Genomic DNA, 27950 nt, shown 5'->3' with positions numbered 1-27950 from the left:
CCAAAATCAATATAATTTTCCTTGCCCCCAATGCAAACCATTCACAATGTATGGCCAAGGTCTCTGATTTAAAATATTATTGTTCAAAAATAATTTGACTTCAGTCAGTGACTTTAACCTTTGACCTCTGAAATCATGAGACTTCTTCCTTACCTGAAGTGCAAGCTACTGACAAAGTTTGGTACATGCAGATGCTGGATATGTCAAGTTACTGTGTGGAAACAAAGTTTGTAGCAAGATGAATGGACAAACATGTTATTCCTTATGGTGGGTGCACATAAAATGGAAAGAAAATGAAACATGAAAATCTTGGTCAGTTAAGAACTTTTATGTAGTATCGACAGATAAATTTTGTAGACAGAAGACTGCCTTAATACTGGCATAGTGAAAAGCATCATTATAAACTAGAAGCACTAGTTCTATTATTTCCACAATCTATATATAGACATAACACAGACTTCAATATCATTGCAATTTTACCTTTTTTCAATATTCACTTTCTCTACACCTACCAGATTATTTGGGTAACAGATGTTTCCTCATGAAAGCAAACATCAATGAATTTCTGAAGTATGTAACATGTGATGGTTTTTATCATAATACCAATTAGTCATTTCAATACAAATCAAACCATTTTACGAATCTGACTATGAAGCCGGGATACAAAGTATTTAAATAGGGAAAACTATGCATCAAGGAGTCTCTGGAAGAAAATAAACTTCATGAACATGTATTGTCATTATATGCTGATAATTATATATTGATTTATGCATGCCATATATACTGACTTATAAGCTGGGCCCAAATGTGAACATAGACCCTGATTTGGCAACACATAATGTACAGGCAAATTAAGGTCTATGATGCTTGTTCTATTGACTACTCCTAACAAACTGCATAGGTCCAGATCATTAGAACATAATGCAACAGCTGACCTGGGTCTATGCATGGTGAACTTGGTGAACTTGTGAGCATATACTGTATGTATTAAACATTCTTATACATAGACACTAGTTATATGCAGGTGGTTGCAGTAGTCGGTTTTACCTTATTTTACAGTATATAGTAAGTTCAATGTATATATCTATATGTTGGTCTCAGTGACTAAAAATATGCATTTTATTAACTTTAACATAATTAGATCAATGATTTACCTTTGCTGCCATAGACATGCTGTTTTTGTTTTTTAAGATAACAGTAAGATTAAATATAAATAGTATTCAAACTTTTTATACATGTCAATTAACAGAACATAGAATAAAACAGTTACTATTATATTACTGTCTTTCATACTTGATGCTAATGTAATGACCAACCATAAAGCTGTTGGTGTTTTGGGTTAAATGCCATTTTTCAGCACATGATAGGCTATACATGGCAGCCAGTAAATCTGGTGGAGGAAGAACATGGAAAAATCCCAGGAAGAACCACCAACCCATGGGAAGCTACTGGCAAGCTTTCTCACATACCCACACTAATAAAGCCTTAGACTCGAACCCAAATAAACAGAGGTTAAATGTTGGTTATCTGTAAAGGTGGATGCCTTAGACCGCCTGGCCACCTGGGACCCCTATTACAAAACTCATATTTAATTCTCATCTTTTATAAGGATTTTACCTTTCTTGTGCCTTTATTCTATTTTGATACCTTTTAAAGAATTTCTACATCATTCTTAGAGTTTCATCATGAAGTTTCAGGTGTTTATTTTTATTTAAAGGGGGTCAACTTCCAAAATATTTCAGCAAGTTATTTTCTGTTACCATTTTTATTGTGCAACTCTTACTCTACACTATATAGTCAGGATTATGTTGATTTGCATTAAATCCTATATATACACAACCATACATAATCCAAGGAAAGAAAAATGACACTTATTTCAGTCTTTTCTTACCTTTATTCATCACAACTTCATGGGTTGAAATTTCATTGATGCTGAGATACTGGTAAATCAATCTTGTCAAGATATTTCCAAAGTTCACATCTGGATAAGATTTTAAATGATCACTAGGCCCATGCTAGCTTTTAATACAGAATGCTAGACAGGCCCATTCTTGTTTTAATAGAGAATATTAGACTGGTCCATTCTTGTTTTAATAATGAATGCAAGACTGGCCCATTCTAGTTTTAATAATGAATGCAAGACAGGCCCATTCTTGTTTTAATAGTGAATGCAAGCCAGGCCCATTCTTGTTTTAATAGTGAATGCAAGACAGGCCCATGCTAGCTTTTAATAGAAAATGTTAGACTGGCCCATTCTAGTTTTAATAATGAATGCAAGACGGGCCCATTCTTGTTTTTATAGTGAATGCAAGACAGGCCCATTCTGGTTCTTGTAGTACATGCTGGGCAGGCTTAAATAAATATAAATATTCCAGAAAATTACAAAGTGATGTATCAATGGGGTTAAATGTTAAGTCTGTGCTAACTGGAATCAGTGAGCAACAGAAAAAAGACATGGTCAAGTTATTCCCTCCATCTAGTTGTTACAATAACGCATCAGAATTTCAACTCTAAAAAACATAATGAGAATACTAACCTTAAAAATGTAAAATTGATTTCTAAAACATATTAAAATCCAATTATAAGAAATAACAAAAGGCCCAAGTGGACCTAATATTGCTCATCTGTACAGTTGATATGGCAGAATGTGAATGCAAATTCACACATGTACTGAAACTGTGGAGGGGAAAAAAAGCTTGGAACACCAAGCTGCTACATCTTTTTTTAATGTCATTTATCCTCTTTCCTTGACCTCATCCTCAACATAAAAAAGGCCAAGTCATTTATGCAGCCTGTATAATATTCTTAGGTTCTCACCCTAAACCTGGAGATCAAACCCCAATTCCTAACTCTGACACTGTTCACAGATCCCTAAAGAAAGTACACTTACTTAACATTACAAGGAGTTTATCTTTGCAGTCATCAAAGATTCTTGATTCTGTTTCACCAACCTACCCACCCCAAATCACAACTTGGAAACCATAGAAATTCCCACCAAAGGAACTGTTTGTAATAAATGTTTCAGGTTTAATTTACAATATCTGATCAGCCTGGATTATCATTAATATCCATGGATTCAAGTCAAAATTGTATTCATCTAAAATCTATTCATAATTTTGATCTCTAGAGCATTTTGCAAGATGATCCAACCAGAGGCAAGTTCACCTCACTGATATGTCCTTCAAAACTGAACTCATATTAAGCCTTGATTATATAAGATTGCATAATAAATCTGATCAGAATTATGGCCTCTAAAAATGTTCACAAGCTCAACCAATTAGAAGCTACATCAAATTATTATAGACAGATGGTGCTTATAATTGCACTCATATTGAATTTGATAGTACAAACTTACATACAAAGTATCAACAAAATCTGATCACAGTGTTCACAAATGTGTTGTCAGATGGATCGCCAGGTGAGGTAAAACTCACTGCAATTTATATCAATTAACACACTGCCATTTTTAATAATTTTATAGAAAACAACAAGCTTTAGCTGCAGCTTCTAGTTTGGTTGAAAGAATCTGACTATGAATCAAAGTTTCATTTCCTTTTTATGTAGTACAAAGTGTATATTGTGCATTCATTATTGCTTTAAGGGTATATATTTTTGCTTTTTAGAGATAAGCTCGATTATGAATTTCAACTCACAACTAAAACTTAAGTCACTACCCAACTCAACACCAACACACACACCCTTTAAAATATCACTGTATGCAATAATAAAACACATCTCTAAATTTCTATTTTTATTATTACTTGATCAGATTAATCATCTAAATTACAGCAGCAGGCTTATGTAAGCCTTTTTTACATGTACCTGTGTGGAATATGATGTCAGACCAAGGATACACTGTAATGTTATGTTTATTAAAAAAACAAAAAAAAACCCATGAAATTTAATGTTTAAATATTTAAAACAATAACAGTGGAATCCAGGCCCACTTTTTTCTCTCATAGGGATAGTCACAGACCCTAGGTTTTGTTAACTAATGGCAACTGCATGATCCTATATACAGTTATAATGAATTTAAAACAAACTGTGGTATCGTTACATATACATCTGATACGTACATACAGATTGTACAGATATATTTTATTGTACATGATAAAATCATGGCTAGATTAAATAACCAGCACATATCCTTAAATTAATACAAATCAACCATTGTAGCTTACTCTCACATTTCATTTGCATACAATTAATAAAACTCTACTAAAAAATAAAAATGCAAAAATGCAAGCAATTATCTTTAAGATATACAATGTTAAGATAATTCAATGATGTGTACCACACCTTGTTCTTATGCTCTGCCCATGACAGTATAAACAGTTTGTCTAAAGATAATATGATGAAAATGACATAAATGAAATGTGTTACTTGTGATCCATAACTTGATGAAGTAGATAGTCATTTTTAAATGTGCTTTCATCCATCTATGCAGAAAAATAAGTAAAAAATACACTTAAAGAATGTAACTATGAACAAATAAATCCAGTAAAACCCCATCTGATGACCATCATGGTTTTAACACCACCCTATAACAACCATCACCTGGTAATAATACCACTTGTCTAGAGTTCCATGGACAGTGTTTACGGTATTTTGTTAAAAATATTTTGATTTGAAGTCAGCAGGTCAGGACCCTATAGTAAGATTCCAAAAGTAAAAGCATGGCATATGGATGAGGTTTTTTTTCTTTAGAACAAAACTATTTTTTATTGAGGAAATAACATCTAAACAAGATGTAGTTACAAATCATTCTTTAAAAAAAACATGATCACAATGATCTTCATAAAGAATATTTGCCAAAAATGGCCAGTCACACCTACAAAATATGGATTGGTATTTTATGAAATTTCTGGGCAAATGTGCTGCAACTCTTCCAAAAAAAAACTGAAGGGCGCAAACAGGTGTCCAGTTTATTTACTTGCTACATTTATACATCAATTGCACCAAGGTTACCTGCAACAAGGTTGACCAATACAGGTATGTAGGAGATTACAGGACTATCAAACTTGTACATGTCCATCTAATGTGCAGCACGACATAGAAACATTAACTTCCCTCCAAAAGAAGAAAACATACATCAATTGCATGACTGACCTGTACCAATGTTACAATATGTAAAGAGCTAATGTACTTAAGATCAAGGGAAGCAATTTAAACTGACACATTTTTATTATGCACAGTATTATGCTATACCCAGTAGTTACCTGCCCTTTTGGTGAATGTATGTAACATCAAGATTCTGTTCCCAAATCTTCTTTATGAAATAATCAGCCATAAACAGACCCTGACAAGTACATGAAAGGTACTTCTTAACTTCCTATCCTGTACATGTGTTTAAAAGCCATCCATACAAAAGACATGTATGTAAATACAAAATCTTTGCTAATAAAAGTTAAAATCTGGTTGGCCAATATGGACATATCATGATATGAGAACTGTTCAATCTATGTAAACTACATAAAATGAAACTCCACTTATCCTCTCTCACTGAAAGAGGCAAAAATTTCACCTTCAAAATCACAACACTTTCTTGCATTTGTGCACAAGAAAACAGGCAAAAAAAGTCTGTTTCTAAAGGTATCACAACAAAAAATAAAACAAGCTGATATGCATGTTCCTGAGGTCTACCAGATATAGAATAAATTCAAACATCAGAATCTGGTACTTAGTTCTTAATATGAAAAGAGCCTTAAAAACGAAGAATTACTTCATTTTATTCCATCAGAAACTATTCTCCTGTTAATTTAATGAAACCAAACTAAACTATGAAATATGGCACCATTTTTCATCAGAGAACTTTCATAATGACTGAAAGAAACAACCCATGAAAGATATAAAATAAAAACTGGTAAGGTGCTACAGTTTGGAATGTTATAATGAAAAGCTTATACACTTGAGTGAGTTGGGTTCTACAATACTGATCTTGCAAATCTCCCAAGGAAAGAACTCCATACTGTATCATTTTTGGTAGTAACTGAGAAAGTCATTCATTCAGTGTTTTCTTGAAACAATGGATCAATATTTACTTGAATTAGAGCACCACAAGGCACCAAAAGCACTTTTATGTTTTGATGAGTCTTGAATGATCCATTCGTTAAAAAAAAATTATTTTTCTTTTACAAAACATCTTGTTTATATTTCCACCATGGAAAAATGTACATCTATGTTGTAGCAATATTCACATGAAAATAATCTTTCCACTTAACCATATACAATAAAAATATTCCAGGCATATAATCACATGAAATCCTATATCTAGAATCATGAGTATAAAGCCAAGAAAAATAATTTTAAAAATGTCTTGTAAACACCAACTTTACACATTTCAAATACTGTACATTTATGGTATTTTTAATATGCTGTCACAAGGGACAATAACAGTGAAACAAGAAAATAGTGGAATCTGATTGCAATTTTTCAAAAAATCAACCCTTTTATCTGTGCACGAAAGTGCATTTCGTAAAATAAATGTTCATGTTTTAACAATATTTGCAATAAAAGGGCTTTCCTTTATCTCTGCAACAAAGTGCATTTTGTAAAAATAATTATTGTTTCTGCAAACTTCATTTACTTTCATAAATTTAAATTTGATTGCGCTTTCACATTTTGACCTGACTCTCCTATTCACTTCTTTTCAATGGAATTGTCCCTTACAATGCATGATTCAAGATACCCTACCTAATATGCAGCTGATCTGTACAAATGTACCTGATATCAACGTACTACCACATTTTTTGCCATTACTTCCTTGTATGTTCCATGTGGCATTTAGTAAAGGTATCAGGAAACTCCGATTAAAAAATACGTTTGACAAGACATTCTTTAGACTTTTGTCAGCTTCATTTCTATTTAAGATTATCATTTCATTTGATTACGTTCCTGGGATAATTTTTGTGGACAAGGCAATTCTAAAACCTAGTTTGTCATTCGTCATAAAGGAAGCCATTAATGAACAGCTGCTTATCTTGATGTCAAAATCTCATGCCTTGCAATCTCATGATGGCAATATAACTCAAGCGGACATAGCCAAGAGCAAAAACATTTTATCAACCACACTAAAGAAATTTTTCACAATCACAGATTTAAAACAGTGATTCTTTCTGATGTAATACTAGATCTCTTTTAAATAAGAAGTCATTGATTTTCACAACTCTATATCTATGTCCAAATCTGATTACTTTGTACCCTTAGAAACCAATCTCAATAAAGAACTTCCTGGATTTTCTTACTATTAAATGTATTTCATATGAATGTGCAATTCTTTATGCAGAATTGCTCCTATACAAGCTGTTGCAGAAATGTGCATGTATGTCTTTTGAAAAGTCTGAACAAGCAAAGCAAAAGACACATGTACGAACAGACAGAAGAACAGACTGGTTAGCATTAGAATCAAACTATTGGAACATAATCTCAATACCTTGCAAACTGACACAATCAGGAAAATACAGTGTAATCTACAATGATGAGGCATATTTGTGTCTATAAGGTCACAAAACTGAATGACAACAGTGATATGGTTTTCACTGTGGCAATTAAAGCTCTCTACCAAACCACTTGAATTTGGTAATCTCCACAGGAATAAAAGTCACACACAAAAGAAGAAATGCATCTCTGTAGGTAAAAGGTGTGTCACAACTTGACTTCAAAAGTTTTCACGGAATTGGCAAATGGATTGGACTCCGCTGCATTTGCCTGCTGTCTTGCAGAAACTGATTTGGCTGCCCATGCTACATCAAATGGGTCCACTCCTGGTCCTTGGGCCCGAATATTGGATTGATGATAGTTTGTGGAGGAAGCTGAGGTTGAAGAATTAGAACCCCAACTTGTATTAAATGATGTATTCCCATTCTGTTGGAAACTTTTGTGTTGTGACATTTCTTGCAATGTCTGTTTTCTCTGTTGTTGATGTTGTGGTTGCCTTATAGACAGATCACTAGAGTCTATGGAATGACTACGTATGTTCTGTACGTGGGGTGCACTGACATGGTGTGGACTTGACCCCTGGGGTCCAGTTGTTCCATTCGTCATGGGGGACTTGCCCACACCCTGGGGAGAGGCCAGGAAGGGATTTGTTGATGTCGATGATGGTGTTCTGCTGGCAAAGTCATTGGAGACAACAGGAACTGTGGAGATCTTGGGGGCCCAAGGATTGGTCTGTACTATTGGTCCAGCTGGATATCTGGTCATTACTGAAAATCATGAAGACAAAAAAGCTTTTCATTACAAACAGAACAATCAGAGATCTGTCATAAATGTTTGTATGTTGTTAATATTTTCTGCTAATTTTCTACCTGCAGTTCAAAACGTTCAAAAAACATATTCCATATAAACTTGACAGTTCATAGTAAGAGGTTGGTATCCAATGGTCTTCAAGGTGGAATAAAAATAAGAACCATAGGAAACCATCAAGAGGGTTACCACACCTGGTTTTTTCTTTCAAACAGAATATTTCAGTGAGTGTGCTAATTTGTGGCAATTATAAGCATTTTATGAATTTTTTTTCTCTTCCTTTTAAAACTTTAGAATTTGTTTTCCCACTTAACACAACTGTCATACTTTTGGCCAATATATATGAAAAAGTTAAATCCTAGTGTTGACTTACATGCAGACGTATAAAATATATACAAATAATGCCAGGCTGCTTGTAAAGTAAAAGATTTTAGAAGAAAATTAATTTGCCTTGCACTTCTGTTCCTACTAGAACAATTTTCCAATCAGATGAATGTATAAGGATGTTTTAGTGTTGATTTTTTGGTGAATAAGTGGAAAAAAGTCTCATGGTTCAAACAGTCATGGATAGTATTGATTTTCAAGGGCTTTCAAAGGTTTCATGGTTCAAACAGTCCTGGATAGTATAGATTCTCAAGGGCTTTCAAAGGTATTCTAGGGCTTCCAAAAGTTTTCTTTAAGTATTTTTCTCTTATGGAAACTGAACTTTTGCCAAATGTTACTCCATCAATGCATAAAAATGTACAAAAGAGTTTTTTTAAACCATATAATTAATATCATCCTCAATATACTCAAAAAAAAATTTTTTGCTTCAAGACACAGTATATCAGTTGTACATCATATATTTACAGGTTATGGTATTAGTAGGGCCTTGTCAATGTTTCTGATGATGTGACAAAATGCTCTGAACCAAATGAGTTAATGGAGCAAATTCTCTTTTCACCTTTCTTGTGACTTTAACACAACATCTCCAATGCTAGAAACATCAATGAAACTGCTGCATGTATTGCACATTGCTTTGCGTTTTTACCCAAGTGTAAAGTGCATTTTGAGAAATGTAAGCAGGGATCATTCTTTGAAGGATCCTATTCCTTACTGAATAAGTCATCCAATTGCAAATGTGATTTGCACACCACTACAGCAAAAGGGCACTACTCCAGCTGGTAACTACCATTGTTATTTGTCACTTGATCCACAAAATTTTATTCCATTTAGTTACTCATTAATATTGGGAATTATGAAAATAAAAAACAATCTTCATAAAATAATCATACTTTATCCAAATGTTTACATTTATAGTAAAAGTCACACACGTCATGTTGGTATTCAACACAATTTCAATAATGCGTGTCATTTTTTAGAATTTGATTCTATGTACCTTTAAGTGGCACATATTCACTTCATTTGGATTCTTATATGTCCACATTCCTTTGGAAAATCATTATTTAGACATCCTGAGAAGTGTATTCAGCAAAATCAATGTTAAAGTACGTAGACCTTTTTGGACAAAATGAAACAAAAGGTGTGATCCAGTATAATCCAGATGGATTGTCTTGCACTGTGATGTCACAATGAAAGCAAAGCATATTGATAAACAAATTTTTACTACCCTATATTGTGACTATTTCACTTGAAATGCCCTTTTCTTGACCCATGTTTAGCACATAGCCACCATTGTGAAAGACTACAGAGATGGATAATTTTCATCTGGAAGTTTCTTGATGATGGTTAAGGTGCAGAGTATTCAGGATTGAATAGACTTTGTTTAAAGAATATTAGTGTTAAAGTATAAAAGAACAATTTATATTAAATTTAAAATGAGTAAATGTGTATACATGACTTATGTGACTTGACGATAGTATTGCCTAAGGTTAGTTCATTTTCATGGGCAAAATTCAAGGAGTTCTTCAATACATTCTAGGACTTTTCAAGAATAAAACCACCTTTTTTAATTAAGCTAAATAAATTTTCAAGTCAAGCCCTCAATTTCATGGCTTTTATAATTTAGCTCAATCATCAGTTAGTGGATTTTCATGAGATTTTCTTGGTCACCCTGTACTAATCCTGGGTGGGCAACCACTTAGCCATACTCTCAACAGAACCAGTGATCAAACGCAGGAATGCAGTGGTAAAAAAAAAAAGCACATCACTGCTGTGCCATCGAGGTATCCATTGTCTTCAAATATGTTGTAAACTTGACGATATAAATAACCAGACATATTTTCTTTAACAATTATATATTCTTCTGCATTAAGATCTAGTTTATTTTATGATAACAAACAGCAGTCTGGCTAAATTGACCTAACTGTTAACATTATGTCTATGATTATCAATGTACAAACAGAATCAATGGAATAATTATGTTGGTAAATTAAGCATAGTTTGGAATTGTACAAATATTAAATTGGAGTATAATGACTACTAGAATAAATCATATCCATAAATAGAACAAATTTATGAACTGATTAGGGTGTAAACAATTATTTTTTATGGATTCCTAGTTCAAAGTAATTTCTGATTGCAGTGGTTTTCCATACCTATCCAACCCGAGATATTTCTGATTGAAGTGGTTTTCCACACCTGTCCATCCCTAGTTATTTCTGATTGAAGTGGTTTTCCATACCTGTCCATCCCTAGATATTTCTGATTGAAGTGATTTTCTTAGTAGGTAGTGTTATGTATATTTAATTTGTATTTGTTAGCTTTTTTCCCATGATTATAGGTCATGTATAATTCTACTGTGGATTTGACCTTGTCCAAAATCAAACTGATAATACACCTAACTAGGGACACACTGATGTTGCTTCTATTCTATAAACAAATAATACATAGTTAATGTTTCCCTAAGAGTGTGGGTTGAATATAAGGATCATTATCAATGTGTGTGTGTGTGTGATTTGGATTTTAAACATATCTTTAACAATTTTTCAGCCATATCGCTATGATGTCTGCAGTGTGTCAGTTTATAGTGATGTCCAGTACTAGAGAATCATGCTGCAGAAATGTAGCATCACGTCCCACACAGTAACATTATCCTGACACCAAGCCAACCAGTCCTAACAGTAACCTCTTAATGGTGAGCACCTATCAAGGCCGCTGTTTGTACCATTTTATAAGTCTCTGGCATGACTCGACTGGGGTTTGAACCCAGTCTCCTGCATCCGAGGTGGACGCTCTAACTACTAGGCTGCCAGAGCAGTGGATCATTATCAATAAAGGTAAACATGTTTATCTGGGTCTGGGTCTAGGACATTGGAATTCCCCCATGAAGAACATGTTGTACCTGATGTTTCCCATGTTCTAATTACAATTTTAGTAAAAGATTTCGTCTTATTACAACGAAGAATTTTCTACCAATGAATTTTGGACCTACATCCTGGCTCTACTTCTGTGTCTTAGTTTTTTTTATGTAATCTTGTTTACTTGAAAAATTATTCATTATTGTGACACAGAAGAATCATCTGTATTGTTGTTTTCAGTTTTTTATTTCAGTGGAATTATTTATTCAAATTATTTTTCTCTGGTATTACAAAATCCTCCATAATATTCTTGGGCAGAAACATTAATTTGGAATTACAGCGAATTCAGACAATGACATCTTGGATTATATTATAGTGATTAATTAGAAGACTGTTAGCACATCATCAGGCTTCAGGCCACTTCAACATTAGTACATTCAAGACTATAGGACCATCAACACCTTTAACGCTGGATCTTATTTTTTGAACACCACTGGAATTTAATTAGAACTTAAGTCATTAGGACTGGTGGTAAAACTTTTGGACAATTTAAATTTTCACTTTGTATTCTAAGGAACTAAATTATTTGTTGAATTTGACAAGACTTTTTTGTGTTACTTAGTTTAAGACCAAAGAGTTGTAATAGTAGTGGGTCCAAGAGCAGGTGTTCGCACATTTTGGTGCAACTTGAACACCACTTATGTTCAAATATGGATGTGATCGGAACACCCCTTAAGTTCAAACACGGATGTGATCGGAACACCCCTTAAGTTCAAACATGGATGTGATCGGAACACCCCTTAAGTTCAAACATGGATGTGATCTGTCAACACTGTACTTATAACAAACTATACGAATAACAACCCATACCACAACCAAGTCAAGCTTTTAAAGGCCATTAATCTTTGATACATAATTTTCTTGGAAAAACATTGGTGTTGGCCTATTTACCACTAACTAAAGTTGGACATACTTTATTGCATGGTATGGTTTTATCAAGTTTAACGCCATTTTTTCAGCACATGACTGACTCTATTCATGATGATCAGTATTTTGGTCTAGTAAGAATCCAGGATGAACCACTTACTCATGGGAAGTTAATGGAAAGCTTTTTCAAATGCCCATGGTTGAACTGAGTCACGAACTGACATGGATAGAGGTGATATGTGAGAGTGATCTATAAAGGCGAGCACCTTGGACCACTCAAACAACCTGTTTATTTATTGCTACATGAAAATAACTGATCATGAAAGCCTGAGCATTCTGGAAAGATCACAAAATATCAAAGATTTTAACCATGTGCTAAATATGAACCAGGTATTAAACTAAGCATTCAATTCTAATACTAAAATTTATGGATGTCTTAGAAAAACTGCAAGACACAACCATAATAAAACAAAAAAGATGTACAAAAAAACTATATAGTGCACTGAATCCAGCAAGGCATCATGTGCATCTGGGATTTGCCAAGCTAGTTTTTAATTAGCCTAAACACTTTTAATTGTCAATAAGTCTTTGTTGATGGCAATTACAAAACAAAAATAAAAAAGATGAAAAACACATATAAATAAAAGCAATAAATTTAACTAAACTTTACATAATTGTATGTTTAACGGCCATATTTCCAGTGTACCGAAAATATGTATAATAGAGACTGCAGACAAACCTATACTTATCAACTGTTCTGACATCATTTCATCGCAACAGTATAACCAAAAAGATGACCTGATAGTATTTGGCAATTCAGATTTAACCTTTTCTGCCATTTCAGGCTGCTCCATTTGACTGGGTCACAGCTTGGTCACCACACCATTTGTTTTGTATTGCACGAATGGTTAACAATATCATAGAGACGAGGATTAATAAATGACTATTAGTTCTATCACGGGTTTCACACACAATCCTATTATGCCCCTCACACCCAAGCACAAAGGGACAAAGTTGTCTCTTACCTTAATGAGATGATTTTGAGAAAAAGAAAAAAACTATTCACAAACTATTGCCAAATTTGACTTCTTCAATAAAATTTGGAATGCATTTGGGTGTTATCCTAAAGGTAGAAAAAATAGTTAAACTTGGCTTGTGCAAGAAAAATCTAAAATTTATCCAGGTGCCAGAGCTGCCAGATGACTACCTACCTAATCCATCATACTGTATTTCCTTTATAATATAAAACAACTGCTGTGATGGCTCATTCTGATGATTTCTCATTTTAAAGAATATAAAAGCAAATTGCTAATAATTATTCAAGACTTCTAAAGAGCAACTTAACTTGCATAAGGTAGCATTGTTTTGTATCAATCCTTCACCTTCTGTATCAATGTGTGTACTGAAATGGTGAACTTGTCAATGACTCAGTGTATCAGTGAAACATATTACAATTATATGGATACTCTGAAAAAATGTTATGGCATGTAGCAGTAAATTTGGTGACATGCCAGTATTTCTGATGGCAGACAATCAGGTAACCAAGACTTTGTGGTATACAAAAAATACAAGGGATATAAGAAACTTCTACAACAAACAAGTGACAGCAGCTCTTACCCTCAGAACCCAGAGGAGGTATTGTTGGAATTTGTTGCTGGAATGAAACTGGGATTGTTTGATGCTGAGGTGTTGGCATGTGGGATGCTGGTGGAGCCGCTGCAAATGGATCATCTGTATTGAGTGCACTCAGTCCCTGCGTCAACTGCTGACACATCTGGGTAATTGAGTCTTCCTCCTGACTGGGTGATACCTCCTCTATAGCACCATTAGTGTTGCTGTTGATCTCTGGAGCAGACAGAGGGAAGGATATTAATAGAACAAGGCTACAATACAACAAGCATTCCTTGGCTGATCAAAACTCTACATAAATCTAACAAGGTTATTCTAGGTGCATGTTCTGGAGAAATTCTAAATAAAGGTAAGAGCAACCTTGATTCACTTGAAAGGTACCAGCATTTGCCAATAATCAGGATCTCAGCTGAGGATTAACATCAATACTGAGGATCACAAATGAGGTTTAGCATGAATTCTATCAAATTTTTTATACAGTGAATTCATTTATTTTGTGGGGTAGCAAATCACATGGTTTAGGGGAAAAATGCATTATCAACAGTACTTAAATTTGTGGACTAGGGAAAGGGTCTATGGAAATTTCACTGTGTGGACTGAGGAAAGGGTCTACAGAAAGATCACTGTGAGGATGGGAAAGGGGTCTAAGAAGGATCATTGTTTGTTTGGACTTTAAAAGGGGTCTGCAGGAGGATCATTGTGAGGAATGGAGAATGGGTCTACAGAAGGATTATTGTATGAACTTGAAAAGAGGCCTACCGAAGAATCATTATGTGGGCTGGGAAAGGATTATACAGAAGGATCATTGTTTGTGTTGGCTGGGAATGGGGTCTACAGAAAGATCATTGCTTGCGTGGACTGGGAAGTGGGTCTACAGAAAGATCATTGCTTGTGTGGACTTGGAAAGAAGTATACAGAAGGATCATTGTATCTGTCGACTTGGAAAGGGGTCTACAGAAGAATCTTTGTGTGGACTGGGAAAGGGGCCTAAAGCCAGTTCATTGTGTGAAAAGGGAGGGGTCAGAAATATCATTGTTTGTGTGAACCAGGAAAGCTGTATCCAGAATGATCATTATGTGTTTGGACTGGGGAAGGGGTCTACCAAAGGATCATTATTTGTGTGAACCAGGGATGGCATCTACAGGAAGGTCATTGCTTATTAGATCTTTATAGTCATGTTTGTAGCAATTATTAAATCCAATTTGTACCATATATGCTTACTTTTAATGTGGAGTCCAACAGCAAAAATAACACAGAACCTTATCTGCCATTGTACAATGCACCTGCAGATCAAGGTCTATGCTGTTTTACTGATTACTCCAAAGAAACTGCACAAACCCAGCTATGCTGGCACATTGTGTGATACCATATCTGGGTCCATGTAGTTTGCAGTTAAGCTTGATTTTATAGGGGATTATTTATGTACTCTAAAAAAATATTCAGTTGCTGTAGTAATTCACATACGAGACAAATCTGAGTGAGCCACGAAACAAAACTGCAAAACTTGCTTCATAAATTTGGTATTAAAAGTACCCTTATTTATGACTGTATTCTTTCGATGATAGAAAAGGAAAGATAGAGAAGGAAAAAAACAAGATCATTAAAAATGTGACACATGTACATTGGACTGTGACTGATCACTACTAGAAAAGCAAGCCATCAATCTCAGAAAATTGATGAAACAGCCTTCTTTAAGCAAGGTTAGAAGTGAAATTAAATTTGATGGGTTTTTTTTTAGGTTTTATCAAGGTTTTTAAAAAAAAATGAGGTTCAAGGCACAGAGCAGTTAAAACATTATCTCCATGTTCAGCATAACATTTATTCCAAATTTTTATAAAGTATGCTTTGATTTGTTTTTCTAATTAAAATGAAACTAAAGATACAGTGAAAATTAATAAATAATTTAAATGACTATTTGTCTTTAATTTGCTTCATTTGCATGCTTTCTCAATCCCCTAGGCCAGCTTAATGAAAACGCTGTGCAATAAAATAAATTTTGTGTAAGTTTTAGTTGTTTTTTTTAATTTGTGTAGGTTTCGTTAGGAATTTTTTGCTTCTTTCTAGGTTCTAGGTTCTAAGTTCAAAATGTTATCTTAGGTTTTCATGATTTTCGAGGTTCACTTCTAACCCTGATTAAGACAATAAACCATTATTGTAAACTTTAATTTAGGTTTTAAAGATAAATAAACATAATGAAAACCAATTTGGAGATTATAATGTTTATGGTTTCTCATTTGATTTATGAATATAAGCAATTTGCTTTTGCCTAAGCATCACTTTCCTCAAGAACCAAAACTCTGTTTGCTGGTACAACAAAAGTGAAGTCACTCTCAATAACATCGGCCATTTTGATTGTTGTGCAACTAGACTTTGTATGTGGAAAAAAGATAATAATATTTCTCTGTGCGCAGATCATGACTTGCTATTCTATCCATATTTTAATGTATCCAATTAAATTTCTTTATAAAGTTTTATGCAACTTAATCAAATATAAGTAGTGGCCATCTGAAGCAACACTCAACATTCAATAGTCAATCACCTATCGTTTTAGATTATTACCATGTGGCGATTCCAGTATTGCATTCTGTCTCTTGAGAGTGGAGGGTAGGTCTGTCAACCGCAGTGAAACTGACCGTTTAAAAGGCGAGGAGGCCTCCTGCAGCTTTGAAAAGCCCCGAAAGGAACCCTGTCTTATAAGCATGTTCTCAGTAGCATGTGGTCGCTGCACAGCAAATGGGTTATCCACCTTTCTAACAGGAACTGGTTCTGTGATGATGACAAAATAAAAAAATCAGCATATCAATCATTTGTCAGACAAATCTGTATAACAAACCTGCAATGGGGAGGACTGTAATAAGCCGTACTAAATAAGTAAAGCAAGGAAATGTCGCCTTCATAGCCAAGGGCCATGATTCCACTTTATTCCACATTAACCCTTGGCTTATGTGGCTTACCAAGACTAGTATCTGCTGTAAAACTATCTGATGCCCTGAAAGAAACTGATTCACTATTTTAACTAATGAATAATCATAGTAGTTCCATAGACAATTACACATTTCATGAAGTTCTCCAATTTAAACCTTTCATCCATGCTTTTTTCTTTTGAGTTCAGGCATGTAGACATCATGTTAGTACACCTGTTCCCTGCTTCTAAGGCAACCCCTTTTGCATCAAGAAAGTGGTCTTAGAAGAGTAATGAAATATCAGGGGAAGGGGGGCACAGAGATGTAATGAATATTGTAATATTTTCATTTCAAAATCACAGGCATGTTTTGGAATTATTATGATAAACTTACATTATTAAAGTTATTTGAAATAATTATGAAAAATCATAAAATGTGGTGTTAAACCAACTTATACATATGATGATGGAACAAACATTTGGTTGAAACTATCAACATTCACCCAGTTCATTTTCCCACTGCTGCAGAAAGTGTACAACTCATGTTTGAATCTTTCTTACATCAAATTTCTCTGTAGTGATCAAAGGGCTCTCACTCTTTCATTTAGCTGAATTGCTTTCACTTTTATTTCTATACTGAGAATATCTGAAGACTACATGCGTTTTCCTTCATTGCAATTTGCAGTCATTGCATAAAACACTCAGGAAAGTGAGTCTGTCATGCGATGGACTAGTTTTAGTCTGGTATCCTTTTGAATACATTTCTTAATTTATGTGAGAGAAGCCATGAAGGCTAACATATCATTTTTATTTATGGTGACTGGATTTCATGCAGACTTGAGCTAAGCATTATTGTTCTTCTCAGATTTTGTCATCTTGACAATTATTGTTAAAAGGTGCAAAGCAGGATGGATAATCAGATTATTTACCTATTATGGAGTCAAGTCTGGTACTTTATCGGTATGTTGGAACAAATGTCAATGTTTTACATTTAGAACTCAACAAATATTTACAAGATTTCTATTCTCAAGCTTTATGTCAGATGGTTGGCCATTCTAGAGGGGTACTTTTGAACACAAAATCATCACTGCCAAGAGATTCTGGCCATATAAAGCAGGTGGTCACTGGTTGAGGGTGGGTGGACCACTCTACCAATTTAAGAAACTTTCTGACTGGCCAATATTTACTAATTTTGTTGGCTATGAGCAGCAATTTTTTAGCTATGAACAATAAATCTTATCCACTAGAAAGCATTTGTTCAAAACACTATTTTGGGTAGCAAAATTTCACAAAGGTCAATATGGAACAAAGTGTATTGACGGCCTTTGGCATGTTTAGATGAGAAAATATAGTAACGAAATCTGGGACATTATGTACTAGGGCAGGTGTCAGCAACCTACAGTATGCATGCAACTGGTGGCAAACCGGACTCTTTGGAAAGACACGTGGTAAAATCTGTTGTTGTTGTAGGGTTAACGCCACCTCTCTGTACAATATAGGCTATACATGGCGGCCAGTATAACTGGTGGAGGAAGAACCCTGGAAAACCCCTAGGAAAAACCACCAACCCATGAGAAGCCACTGGCAAGCTTTCTCACGTACTCACGTTAGCCGAGCCTGAGACTAGAAGCCCACGCAGACAGAGGTGAGATGGCAGTGATCCGGAGCGCTTTAGACCACTGAGCCACTTGGGGCCCCTGGTAAAATCTGCAGTTTTGTATAGTATATACTAAAATTGAAAATTATTTATAAAACTATAAATTCTTCCTTTAAATTTCCTATTGTTACAACTCATTTCTATAACAACTCTATGGCTTTAAACTACATGTAAGTAAACAGAAAGAAGTGAAACCAATTATCTAAGTTACAAAGTGAAAACAGTATTGTGAATTAAATCTTGAATAATCCTAAATGTTCTATCGCAAGTCCAAAAGTGTAAAATGTTTCAAAAGAATTCCAATATTGAATGTGCTGATTTATCATAGTCTTGAATGTGCAAATGTACCCATATTCTTGATGTATTACAATAACTGAATCCTGAATGTCAATCAATGAAATGACAATAATCCCAAAGTAATCTTTCAGTCCAGAAAGTCAATATGCACTTAGTACTTCCAATAAATAATTTTAAAAAAAACGATTCCTCCCAAATTATGTCCAAATGAAGCAGTAAATGATTCCACCGAATGAACTTTAATCAGGAATGAATAATTGTTTACTAAACCTCTTTATATACAGACTGTCACCTGACCTATGATGCAATCATATTTTCTGGAAAACTTTACTAACTTGACAATGGTCAGGTAGGCCAAAACTCAACACTCAATCACAGATCTAGGTCAAGCACACAATATAAATTAAATTAATACAAAAGTATTCACTCAACAGATTTATTTTTTACAGTGTATTTAACTCAGATCAAAGGGATAAATAGGACTTGGCATGTAGCACTCTACAACTGAGTGGCGCCGAGTGGTCTAAAGCGCTCTCCGTTACGGATCATTGCCATCTCACCTCTCCGTGGGTTCGAGTCTCGGATTCGGCTAATGTGGGTATGTGAGAAAGCTTGCCAGGAGCTTCTCGTGGGTCGGTGGTTCTTTCTGGGGTTTTCCCAGGTTCTTCCTCCACCATTAATACTGGTTGCCATGTATAGCCTATCATGTGCTGAAAAATGGCGTTAAACCATACAACAACAACAACAACAACTGAGTGGATCTGGTACAGCAGTTCTGAAGGTTGCCAATACCTGCATTAGGGAATCTGGCACAGCAGTTCTGAAGGTAGCCAATACCTGCATTAGGGGAATGAATGGAGAATACGGTAGTAGCAGTTTGGATAAGGACAATATTTCCAATACTGATACAAAACTACATATGTATCTTGTACCTAGCTGACAGAAAGAATGAGTTGGATGCATCGTAGGAAACTGGTAATATGAATGAGTTGGATGCAGCATAGGAAACTGGTAAAAGGAATTAGCTGGATACAGCATAGGAAACTGGTAAAAGGAATTAGCTGGATACAGCATTGGAAACTGGTAATGAGTTTGAATCAGCATTGGAAACTGGTAAAAGGAATGAGTTGGATGCAGCATTGGAAACTGGTAATAGGAATGAGTTGGATACAGCATAGGAAACTGGTAATATGAATGAGTTGGATGCAGCATAGGAAACTGGTAATAGGAATGAATTGGATGCAGCATTGGAAACTGGTAATAGGAATGAGTTGGATGCAGCATAGGAAACTGGTAATAGGAGAGAGTTTGCTAGAGCACAGGAAACTGGTAATAGGAATGAGTCTGATACAACACAAAAAACTGGTAATACAAATGAGTTTGATACAACATGGGAAACTGGTAATACGAATGAGTTTGATGCAGTGTTGGAAACTGATAAATGGAATAAGACATATTTGCATGCCAAATGAAACTTGTTTTTCCCTACTAACTTAAAACAAAAGAACAAATGCTGTTTTTGTATTGTTTACATGCCCATCTTTTATGCTAAATATTTTTAGCAACACAATGTGAATGGAATCCAAAACAAAATGGAATGTATATTAAAGTTAATTTTGGTGCATTACTGTGCAGAAACCTGTGAAAACCCTAACTAGTTCCAGTTCATCACAATTATGAGTTACACGTACGTATCATGCCAGATCTAGTTTCAGTCCATCACAATTATGAGTTACACATATGTATCATGCCAGATCAAGAATGTTAAAATTAATTGGTTATGTAACAAAGCACTTAAAGTCTTGTGTGACACATAGTTCTCAAGATACAGAAATCTGGAGATTTATTACAACAAATCATACTGACAATTGGACTATGTACTAATTGGAAAATGACCTCTGGAACTACTAGAAAGATATGTGTTGCTAAAAAAAAATACTGCTGATTTCATATTAGGACTGGTACAGATAATAAAGTGAACAATGACCTGAACAAAGTCACATGCCATTACAAAGACAGCCTTAATGTAGTTACTTTCCATGTCTTCCTACGACCATAAGATTATGATTTTAACTAAAGGAAAAAACTGAATATAATGAAAGAGCCTTCTTTAACCCCTTCCTATAAGATACAAAATGATGAAATAGAAGTAGAAGATACATAATTATAAAATAGTAGATGATACATAATTATGAAATAGAAGTAAAAGATACATAATTATGAAACAGAAGTTGAAGATACAAAATTATGAAATAGAAGTTGAAGAAACATAATTATATAATAGAAGTTGAAGATACATAATTATGAAATAGAAGCTGAAGATACAAATTTATAAAATAGAAGTAGAAGATACATAATTATGAAACAGAAGTTAAAGATACAAAATTATGGAATAGAAGTAGAAGATACATAATTATAAAACAGAAGTTAAAGATACAAAATTATGAAATAGAAGTTGAAGATACATAATTATATAATAGAAGTTAAAGATACAAAATTATGAAATAGAAGCAGAAGATACATAATTATAAAACAGAAGTTAAAGATACAAAATTATGAAATAGAAGTTGAAGATACATAATTATAAAATAGAAGTAGACGATACATAATTATGAAATAGAAGTATAAGATACATAATTATAAAACAGAAGTTAAAGGTACAAAATTATGAAATAGAAGTTGAAGGTACATAATTATGAAATAGAAGTTGAAGATAAATAATTATGAAACAGACGTTGAAGATACATAATTATGAAATAGAAGTTGAAGATACAAAATAATGAAATGAAAGTTAAAGATACATAATTATGAAATAGAAGTTGAAGATACATATTTATGAAATAGAAGCAGACAATACATAATTATGAAATAGAAGCAGAAGGTACATAATTATGACATAGAAGCTGAAGATACGTAATTCTGAAAAAGAAGTTAGAAAGCAGCAACGCACTAATGCTATTTTTCTTAAAATGCCAATTTTTTTAAACAAAATAATCTAATATGAATTTGAAGACTTAATGAAATCCAACTTCTCTAGAGTCCTAATTGGTCAAATACTAAGCTGATCATAAAGGATAAATTCATATGTATCATTTATATTCCTTTTCTAGTTCTTGTCTTCCTCAACATCTGGCCAATTTATCCATTACAACACTGAAGGCCCTAAGATGTCAATTTAATGAGCACCATTAGATCTGGTTCTACTCTCGTTTTACAGCACGACCACTCTTTGCCCACCAATTAGTATGTAATACTGCACAGCCACTTCTGCACACCAATTAGTATGTAATACAGAATGGCCACTATTTGCCCACCAATTCATATGTAATACTGCATAGCCACTTTTGCACACCAATTAGTATGTAATACAGAATGGCCACTATTTGCCCACCAATTAGTGCATAATACTGCATGAACACTCTTTGACCACCAATTAGTATGTTATACAGCTTGTCCAATCTTTGCCCAAGAATTAGTATGTAATACAGCATGGCCACTCTTTGCCCACCAACTATTAGTTAATACAGCATGGCCACTCTTTGCCCAACAATTTTATGTAATTTAGTATGGCCACTCTTTGCCCACCAATTAGTATGTAATACATCATGGCCACTCTTTGCGGAACAATTTTATGTAATACAGCATGACCAATCTTTGACTGTTACTTAGTATGTAATACAGTTTTTCCACTTTTTGCCCACCAATCTGTATGTAATACATCATGGCCACTCTTTACCCAACAATTAGTATGTTATAATGCATGGCCACGCTTTGCCCACCAATTAGTATCTAATAAGGGTTGTCCACTCTTTGCATACCAATTAGTATGTAATACAGCTTATCCACTCTTTGCCCATCAGTTAGTATGTAATACAGCTTGTCCGCTCTTTGCTCACCAGTTAGTATATAATTCATCATGGACACCCTTTGCCCAACAAATTAGTATGTTATACAGCATGGCCACTCTTTGCCCACCAATTAGTACTTAATAAGGCTTAACCACTCTTTGCCCACCAATTAGTATGCAATACAGCTTGGCCACTCCTCACCAAAGAATTAGTATGTAATACAGCATGGCCACCCACTGCATACCAATTAGTGTGAAATAGCCACTCTTTGCCCAACAGTTAGTAGGGAATACAACAAGGATAATCTTTGCCCACCAATTACTAGGTAATACAGTATGGACAATCTTTGCCCACCAATTAGTAGGTAATACAACATGGACAGTCTTTGCCTACCAATTAGTATGTAATACAGTTTGACCACTATCTGCTGACCAATTAGTAGGTAATACAGCATGGTCACTCTTTGCCAACCAATTGGTATGTAATACAGCTTGATCACTCTTTGCCCACCAATTAGTATGTAATACATCTTGACCACTATCTGATCACCAATTAGTATATAATTCAGCATGGCCACTCTTTGCCTACCAATTAGTATGTAATATGGCATGGTCACTCTTTGCCCACCAATAAGTATGCAATATGGCTAGGCCACTCTTTGCCCACCAATTAGTATGCAATATGGCTAGGCCACTCCTTGCCCATCAATTAGTATGTAATACAGAATGAACTGGTGATTCCTTTATTCAAGTCATTGTCCTTATCTATCAAACATATGTTTCTGCTAATCAATACCACCCAAGTCTCAGAGCTTACAGCAACAAGTGTCATGCAATAATTGTTCTACCTCATGATGATTAACAGTGACTCATTTCTCAGTAATGCTGTGCAATGACACAGCTTGCGTGACACAAGTACATTAATAACATCTAATTACAGAACGCACCTGTTATATTGGTCTCTGTCTTGAGCACAGGTTTGGTTAATATTAATTTTTATCGAATTCAGCTTTAATGCACAAGTCATGGAAAGCTATGCTACAACAAGGGATCATTATGGTGTTATTTTGAATATAATTATTTGATGACAAATATAAATCAATGGGGAAATGACAGTAGGATAAAAAAAAATAATCATATCCAATCTGTAAGCTGATTAGCAAGGTTTCAATAAAAACCTTTTGCAGACACCTAAATACTTCTGAAAACCATATTCCACTCTTATCCCAAAAAATTACACAGTGAAAATTCCCAAAATTGGACACTGTTTGAACCAAACACTTTGCCACTGTATTTAAGTGGCCAGTAAAAGAAGTTTGATTAGCCTAGAAATGGTCTTTCTGGGACAAAATATATTTGGCCAATCTGCAGAAAAAACAGCCTGTGAAAGAAACCAGGTTAAAGACAGGCCAGTCTGCAAAGAAAACAAGGTACAGTCTATAGAGTAAGCCAGGTCACAGATGGTCCATTCTGTAAAGGAAGCCAGGTTAAAACAAAAACAAACACAAACATGTGTTTCCTACTGCACTGGTTTTAAAATTATGGCAGCTGGGTTTTTTTTTTAAAAAAAACATTAAATATACATAATATGACTTTTTTGGTGTTTTTTAAAACTGGGGGGTACTAGGGTTGGCAACGGAAAAAAAGGGATGGTAAGACAACCAGAAACACTTTTTTCTGTCTTACAGGAAAGTGAGTCTGCTGAGGAAGTAAAGTTACAAAGCGACTAGTCAACAGAAGAAACCAGTTACAGAGAGGTCAGATTAGGTAAGTTATTTTATATTCCACATACCTGCAGTCTCTTAACTATGACATTATAAGCATAAAATGATGTAAATCTATTGTCTTGCCTTGGACAGTCTTGCCACAGACTTAGCAACACACAACAAAACAACTCATGTGACATGGACACCTGGCTTTATAAATACCTCATATATCTGTGACCATTAAGATGTGCTAAAGTTGATAACAATCCATATATGGAGACAGACGCCCCTTTATACAACTCAAAAATATTTATCGTAACAGAGTACAACAACAATTCACCCTGTAACCCTGACCTCTGTTCACTGGATCCTTCATTCCCAACGGTGTTCAATGTACAATGGTGAATTTGATTTAAGTCTAATGACAATCCATAGACATGGTTGTTTGGTTTGGATTCAACCAACACTTTTTATGGTAAGGACCTTCACTATATGTGATGACATGCAACAGGCACATGATCCAAATTCTTTAAACACTCTACTTAAATTTACACAATTGTTCCCTAATACACTGACCTTTTACCTCACTCTCCTCCCCGACATAAAACCCCCATCTTCACTAACCAAGGTTCTGATATGTTAACCCTATCCAAACCCTGGCAAATCGATAACATATTTCAGTGCTTCATCGCAGTGACATCTATTGGATTTCATGAGTTCTCTCCCTTAGTATGTAATGCCAATAACCAATAGCATGTAACAGCAATGCAGTGTACATTGGCTGAAAATAGTGGAAGCAACTGACTTCAAAAGGATACTTTGCAAGTTTAACATGTAAAGTAGGAATACGTACCAGATAGAAACCAGTACAGGTGTACTTGAGTGAAAGCATCTATTTCTACTTGTACAAACTGGCAGTGAAAAATTGCTTGTTTATAAGTACATTCCAGGTGTGTGCTCCCCTTCTCTTAACCATGTGGGAACAGTGTCCAAATTGAACAACTTGATTTTGATTGGATGTTTGCCACTAATCCAATGAAATTCATATACATGAAGCACTGAAATATCTGATTGATCAATAAACGTGTACTTTTTGGTGGGAAACTGACATCAGCTCTGCTTTTTGGTGGGAAAATGACATCAGCAGAGCTGAAATGATGTTTCTGATTTTCTTTTTGTCTGAGTGGAGCGCATCAACCACCGAGAACTGTAAAGTATATGTACCTAAATGAACACTGAGAACTGTAAAGTATATGTACCTAAATGAACACCGAGAACTGTAAAGTATGTGTACCTAAATGAACACCGAGAACTGTAAAGTATGTGTACCAAAATGAACACCGAGAACTGTAAAGTATATGTACCAAAATAAACACCGAGAACTAAAGTATATGTACCTAAATGAACACTGAGAACTGTAAAGTATATGTACCGAAATGAACACCGAGAACTGTAAAGTATATGTACCTAAATGAACACTGAGAACTGTAAAGTATATGCACCTAAATGAGCACCGAGAACTGTAAAGTATATGTACCTAAATGAACACCGAGAACTGTAAAGTATATGTACCTAAATGAACACCGAGAACTGTAAAGTATATGTACCTAAATGAACACCGAGAACTGTAAAGTATATGTACCTAAACGAACACCGAGAACTGTAAAGTATATGTACCTAAATGAACACCGAGAACTGTAAAGTATATGTACCTAAATGAACACCGAGAACTGTAAAGTATATGTACCTAAATGAACACCGAGAACTGTAAAGTATATGTACCTAAATGAACACTGAGAACTGTAAAGTATATGTACCTAAATGAACACTGAGAACTGTAAAGTATATGTACCTAAATGAACACTGAGAACTGTAAAGTATATGTACCTAAATGAACACTGAGAACTGTAAAGTATATGTACCTAAATGAACACCAAGAACTGTAAAGTATATGTACCTAAATGAACACTGAGAACTGTAAAGTATATGTACCTAAATGAACACTGAGAACTGTAAAGTATATGTACCTAAATGAACACTGAGAACTGTAAAGTATATGTACCTAAACGAACACCGAGAACTGTAAAGTATATGTACCTAAACGAACACTGAGAACTGTAAAGTATATGTACCTAAATGAACACTGAGAACTGTGAAGTATATGTACCTAAACGAACAATCGGGAGATGAACATACTTTAGCAGTTGAGGTCGTCTAAAGTAGAGAAACATTTCTCACTTCCTCTTATGTGCCAAAGTGTCTATGCTAATAAGCATGTTTATAAATCATTTTAGTTCAAATGAAAGACAGAAAAATAGGAAAACATGTTTTCATTCATTCCAAGAATTTGGCACTTCCTACAATGGATTGACACTACGATCCAAGCAAAGTCTGTTTTGAAAACAAGGTCTCACTTGTATAATTTTCAGTTTATTTATGTATGTAATACTATTATGATAAGGATCATATCAAGGACAAGTATTGCTGTAAATATCGTGGTACAACATGACTGGTGATACTAAGCTCCAATACACTAAGGTTATAAGATCAAGAAAAATGTTAGCTTAACTAACACACATGAGAAACTCACCATTTATCTAAAAATAATAGCTTCTTTTCTCACAAGTTCTTTTTCAGTTTAGTAAAGAAAATTTGAGAAGCCATTTACGTACAGGTTTTACACTGGATACAGCATTTCAAAGAACCGCTTATTCAAGCAAACAACAAAGTCCAAGATTTATCAGAGTTTAACAACCAACAGATTTGGGTATGTGCTGTTTTGTGACTGAGTGCATAAGCAAATTTGCATGCAACTTATAAATGTGGGTCAAGTCTACAATTTCTACATTTTTTTTTTAAATATTAGAAATTCTCAATGTGTCATATGCCAAAGACCAGAGATGCCTTCAGGATTTTGTAATTAGGAGGGATTGCCCCCCTTGTTGCAAAAATAAGGGGGGAGTAGAGCAAAATTGAGGGGGAGGAGGAAATGGCCACAGTTAAATATTTACATAACACTTCAATATCCATTTCTCTTTATTCCTTATCCACTCTGTAAGACCCCTACTGAAATCAAAATCTTTAAAAGATGCTGCCTCTAGTTGTATAAGCATTGATCTGTTTACTGTTTCTCAGCGTAATCTGTTTTATATCAGTGTATGAATATTGTTCTGCACTGAGATCTAATTCCAATTTTAAATTCTTATTTATTAGATTCATTGCAATCATTATGCTAGAGCTACCAGTATACAGTATGGTTTTGTTGCACATGATCCCGCTGGACTAAACTGTAACGAGAAAAGAAATGAAAAGTTCACTCTACTTTAAAATTGTCTTTATATTAATTGGGCTTGTTTGTCTGTCTTTTTTAATTGGGCTTGTTTGTCTGCCTTTTTTAATTTGGCTTGTTTGCCTTTTCTAGATTTAGTTTTGAAATACGGCTGAAATGAGGAGTTAAGCAGCATGCCATCTGTTTTGGTCCATCCATAAGCATAATAAGGAT

General features: G+C 34.5%; 1 protein-coding gene across 5 annotated transcripts in view; it reads right to left on the bottom strand.

Annotated features, from left to right (window-relative positions):
- Positions 1-309: 309 nt before the first annotated feature.
- The window catches only part of LOC149808403 (protein numb-like), an 84528-nt gene continuing 56887 nt past the window's right edge, over positions 310-27950 (bottom strand). For all 5 annotated transcript variants that reach the window (XM_089976724.1, XM_089976716.1, XM_089976745.1 and 2 more), the window contains 3 exons: positions 16599-16805; positions 14028-14255; positions 310-8204 (listed from right to left, as the gene is read on the bottom strand). In XM_089976724.1, coding sequence (XP_089832850.1) covers positions 7645-8204; positions 14028-14255; positions 16599-16805 — 995 coding nt within the window. In that variant the 3' untranslated portion in view covers positions 310-7644. The remainder of the gene's footprint in view (positions 8205-14027; positions 14256-16598; positions 16806-27950) is intronic.

This window comes from Sinohyriopsis cumingii, chromosome 1 (assembly GCF_028554795.1).
Source record: "Sinohyriopsis cumingii isolate HCF-2022 chromosome 1, ASM2855479v2, whole genome shotgun sequence".
Lineage (NCBI taxonomy): Eukaryota > Metazoa > Mollusca > Bivalvia > Unionida > Unionidae > Sinohyriopsis > Sinohyriopsis cumingii.
Note: the sequence above shows the minus strand (reverse complement) of the source record. Positions and strands in the feature narration are given on the sequence as shown.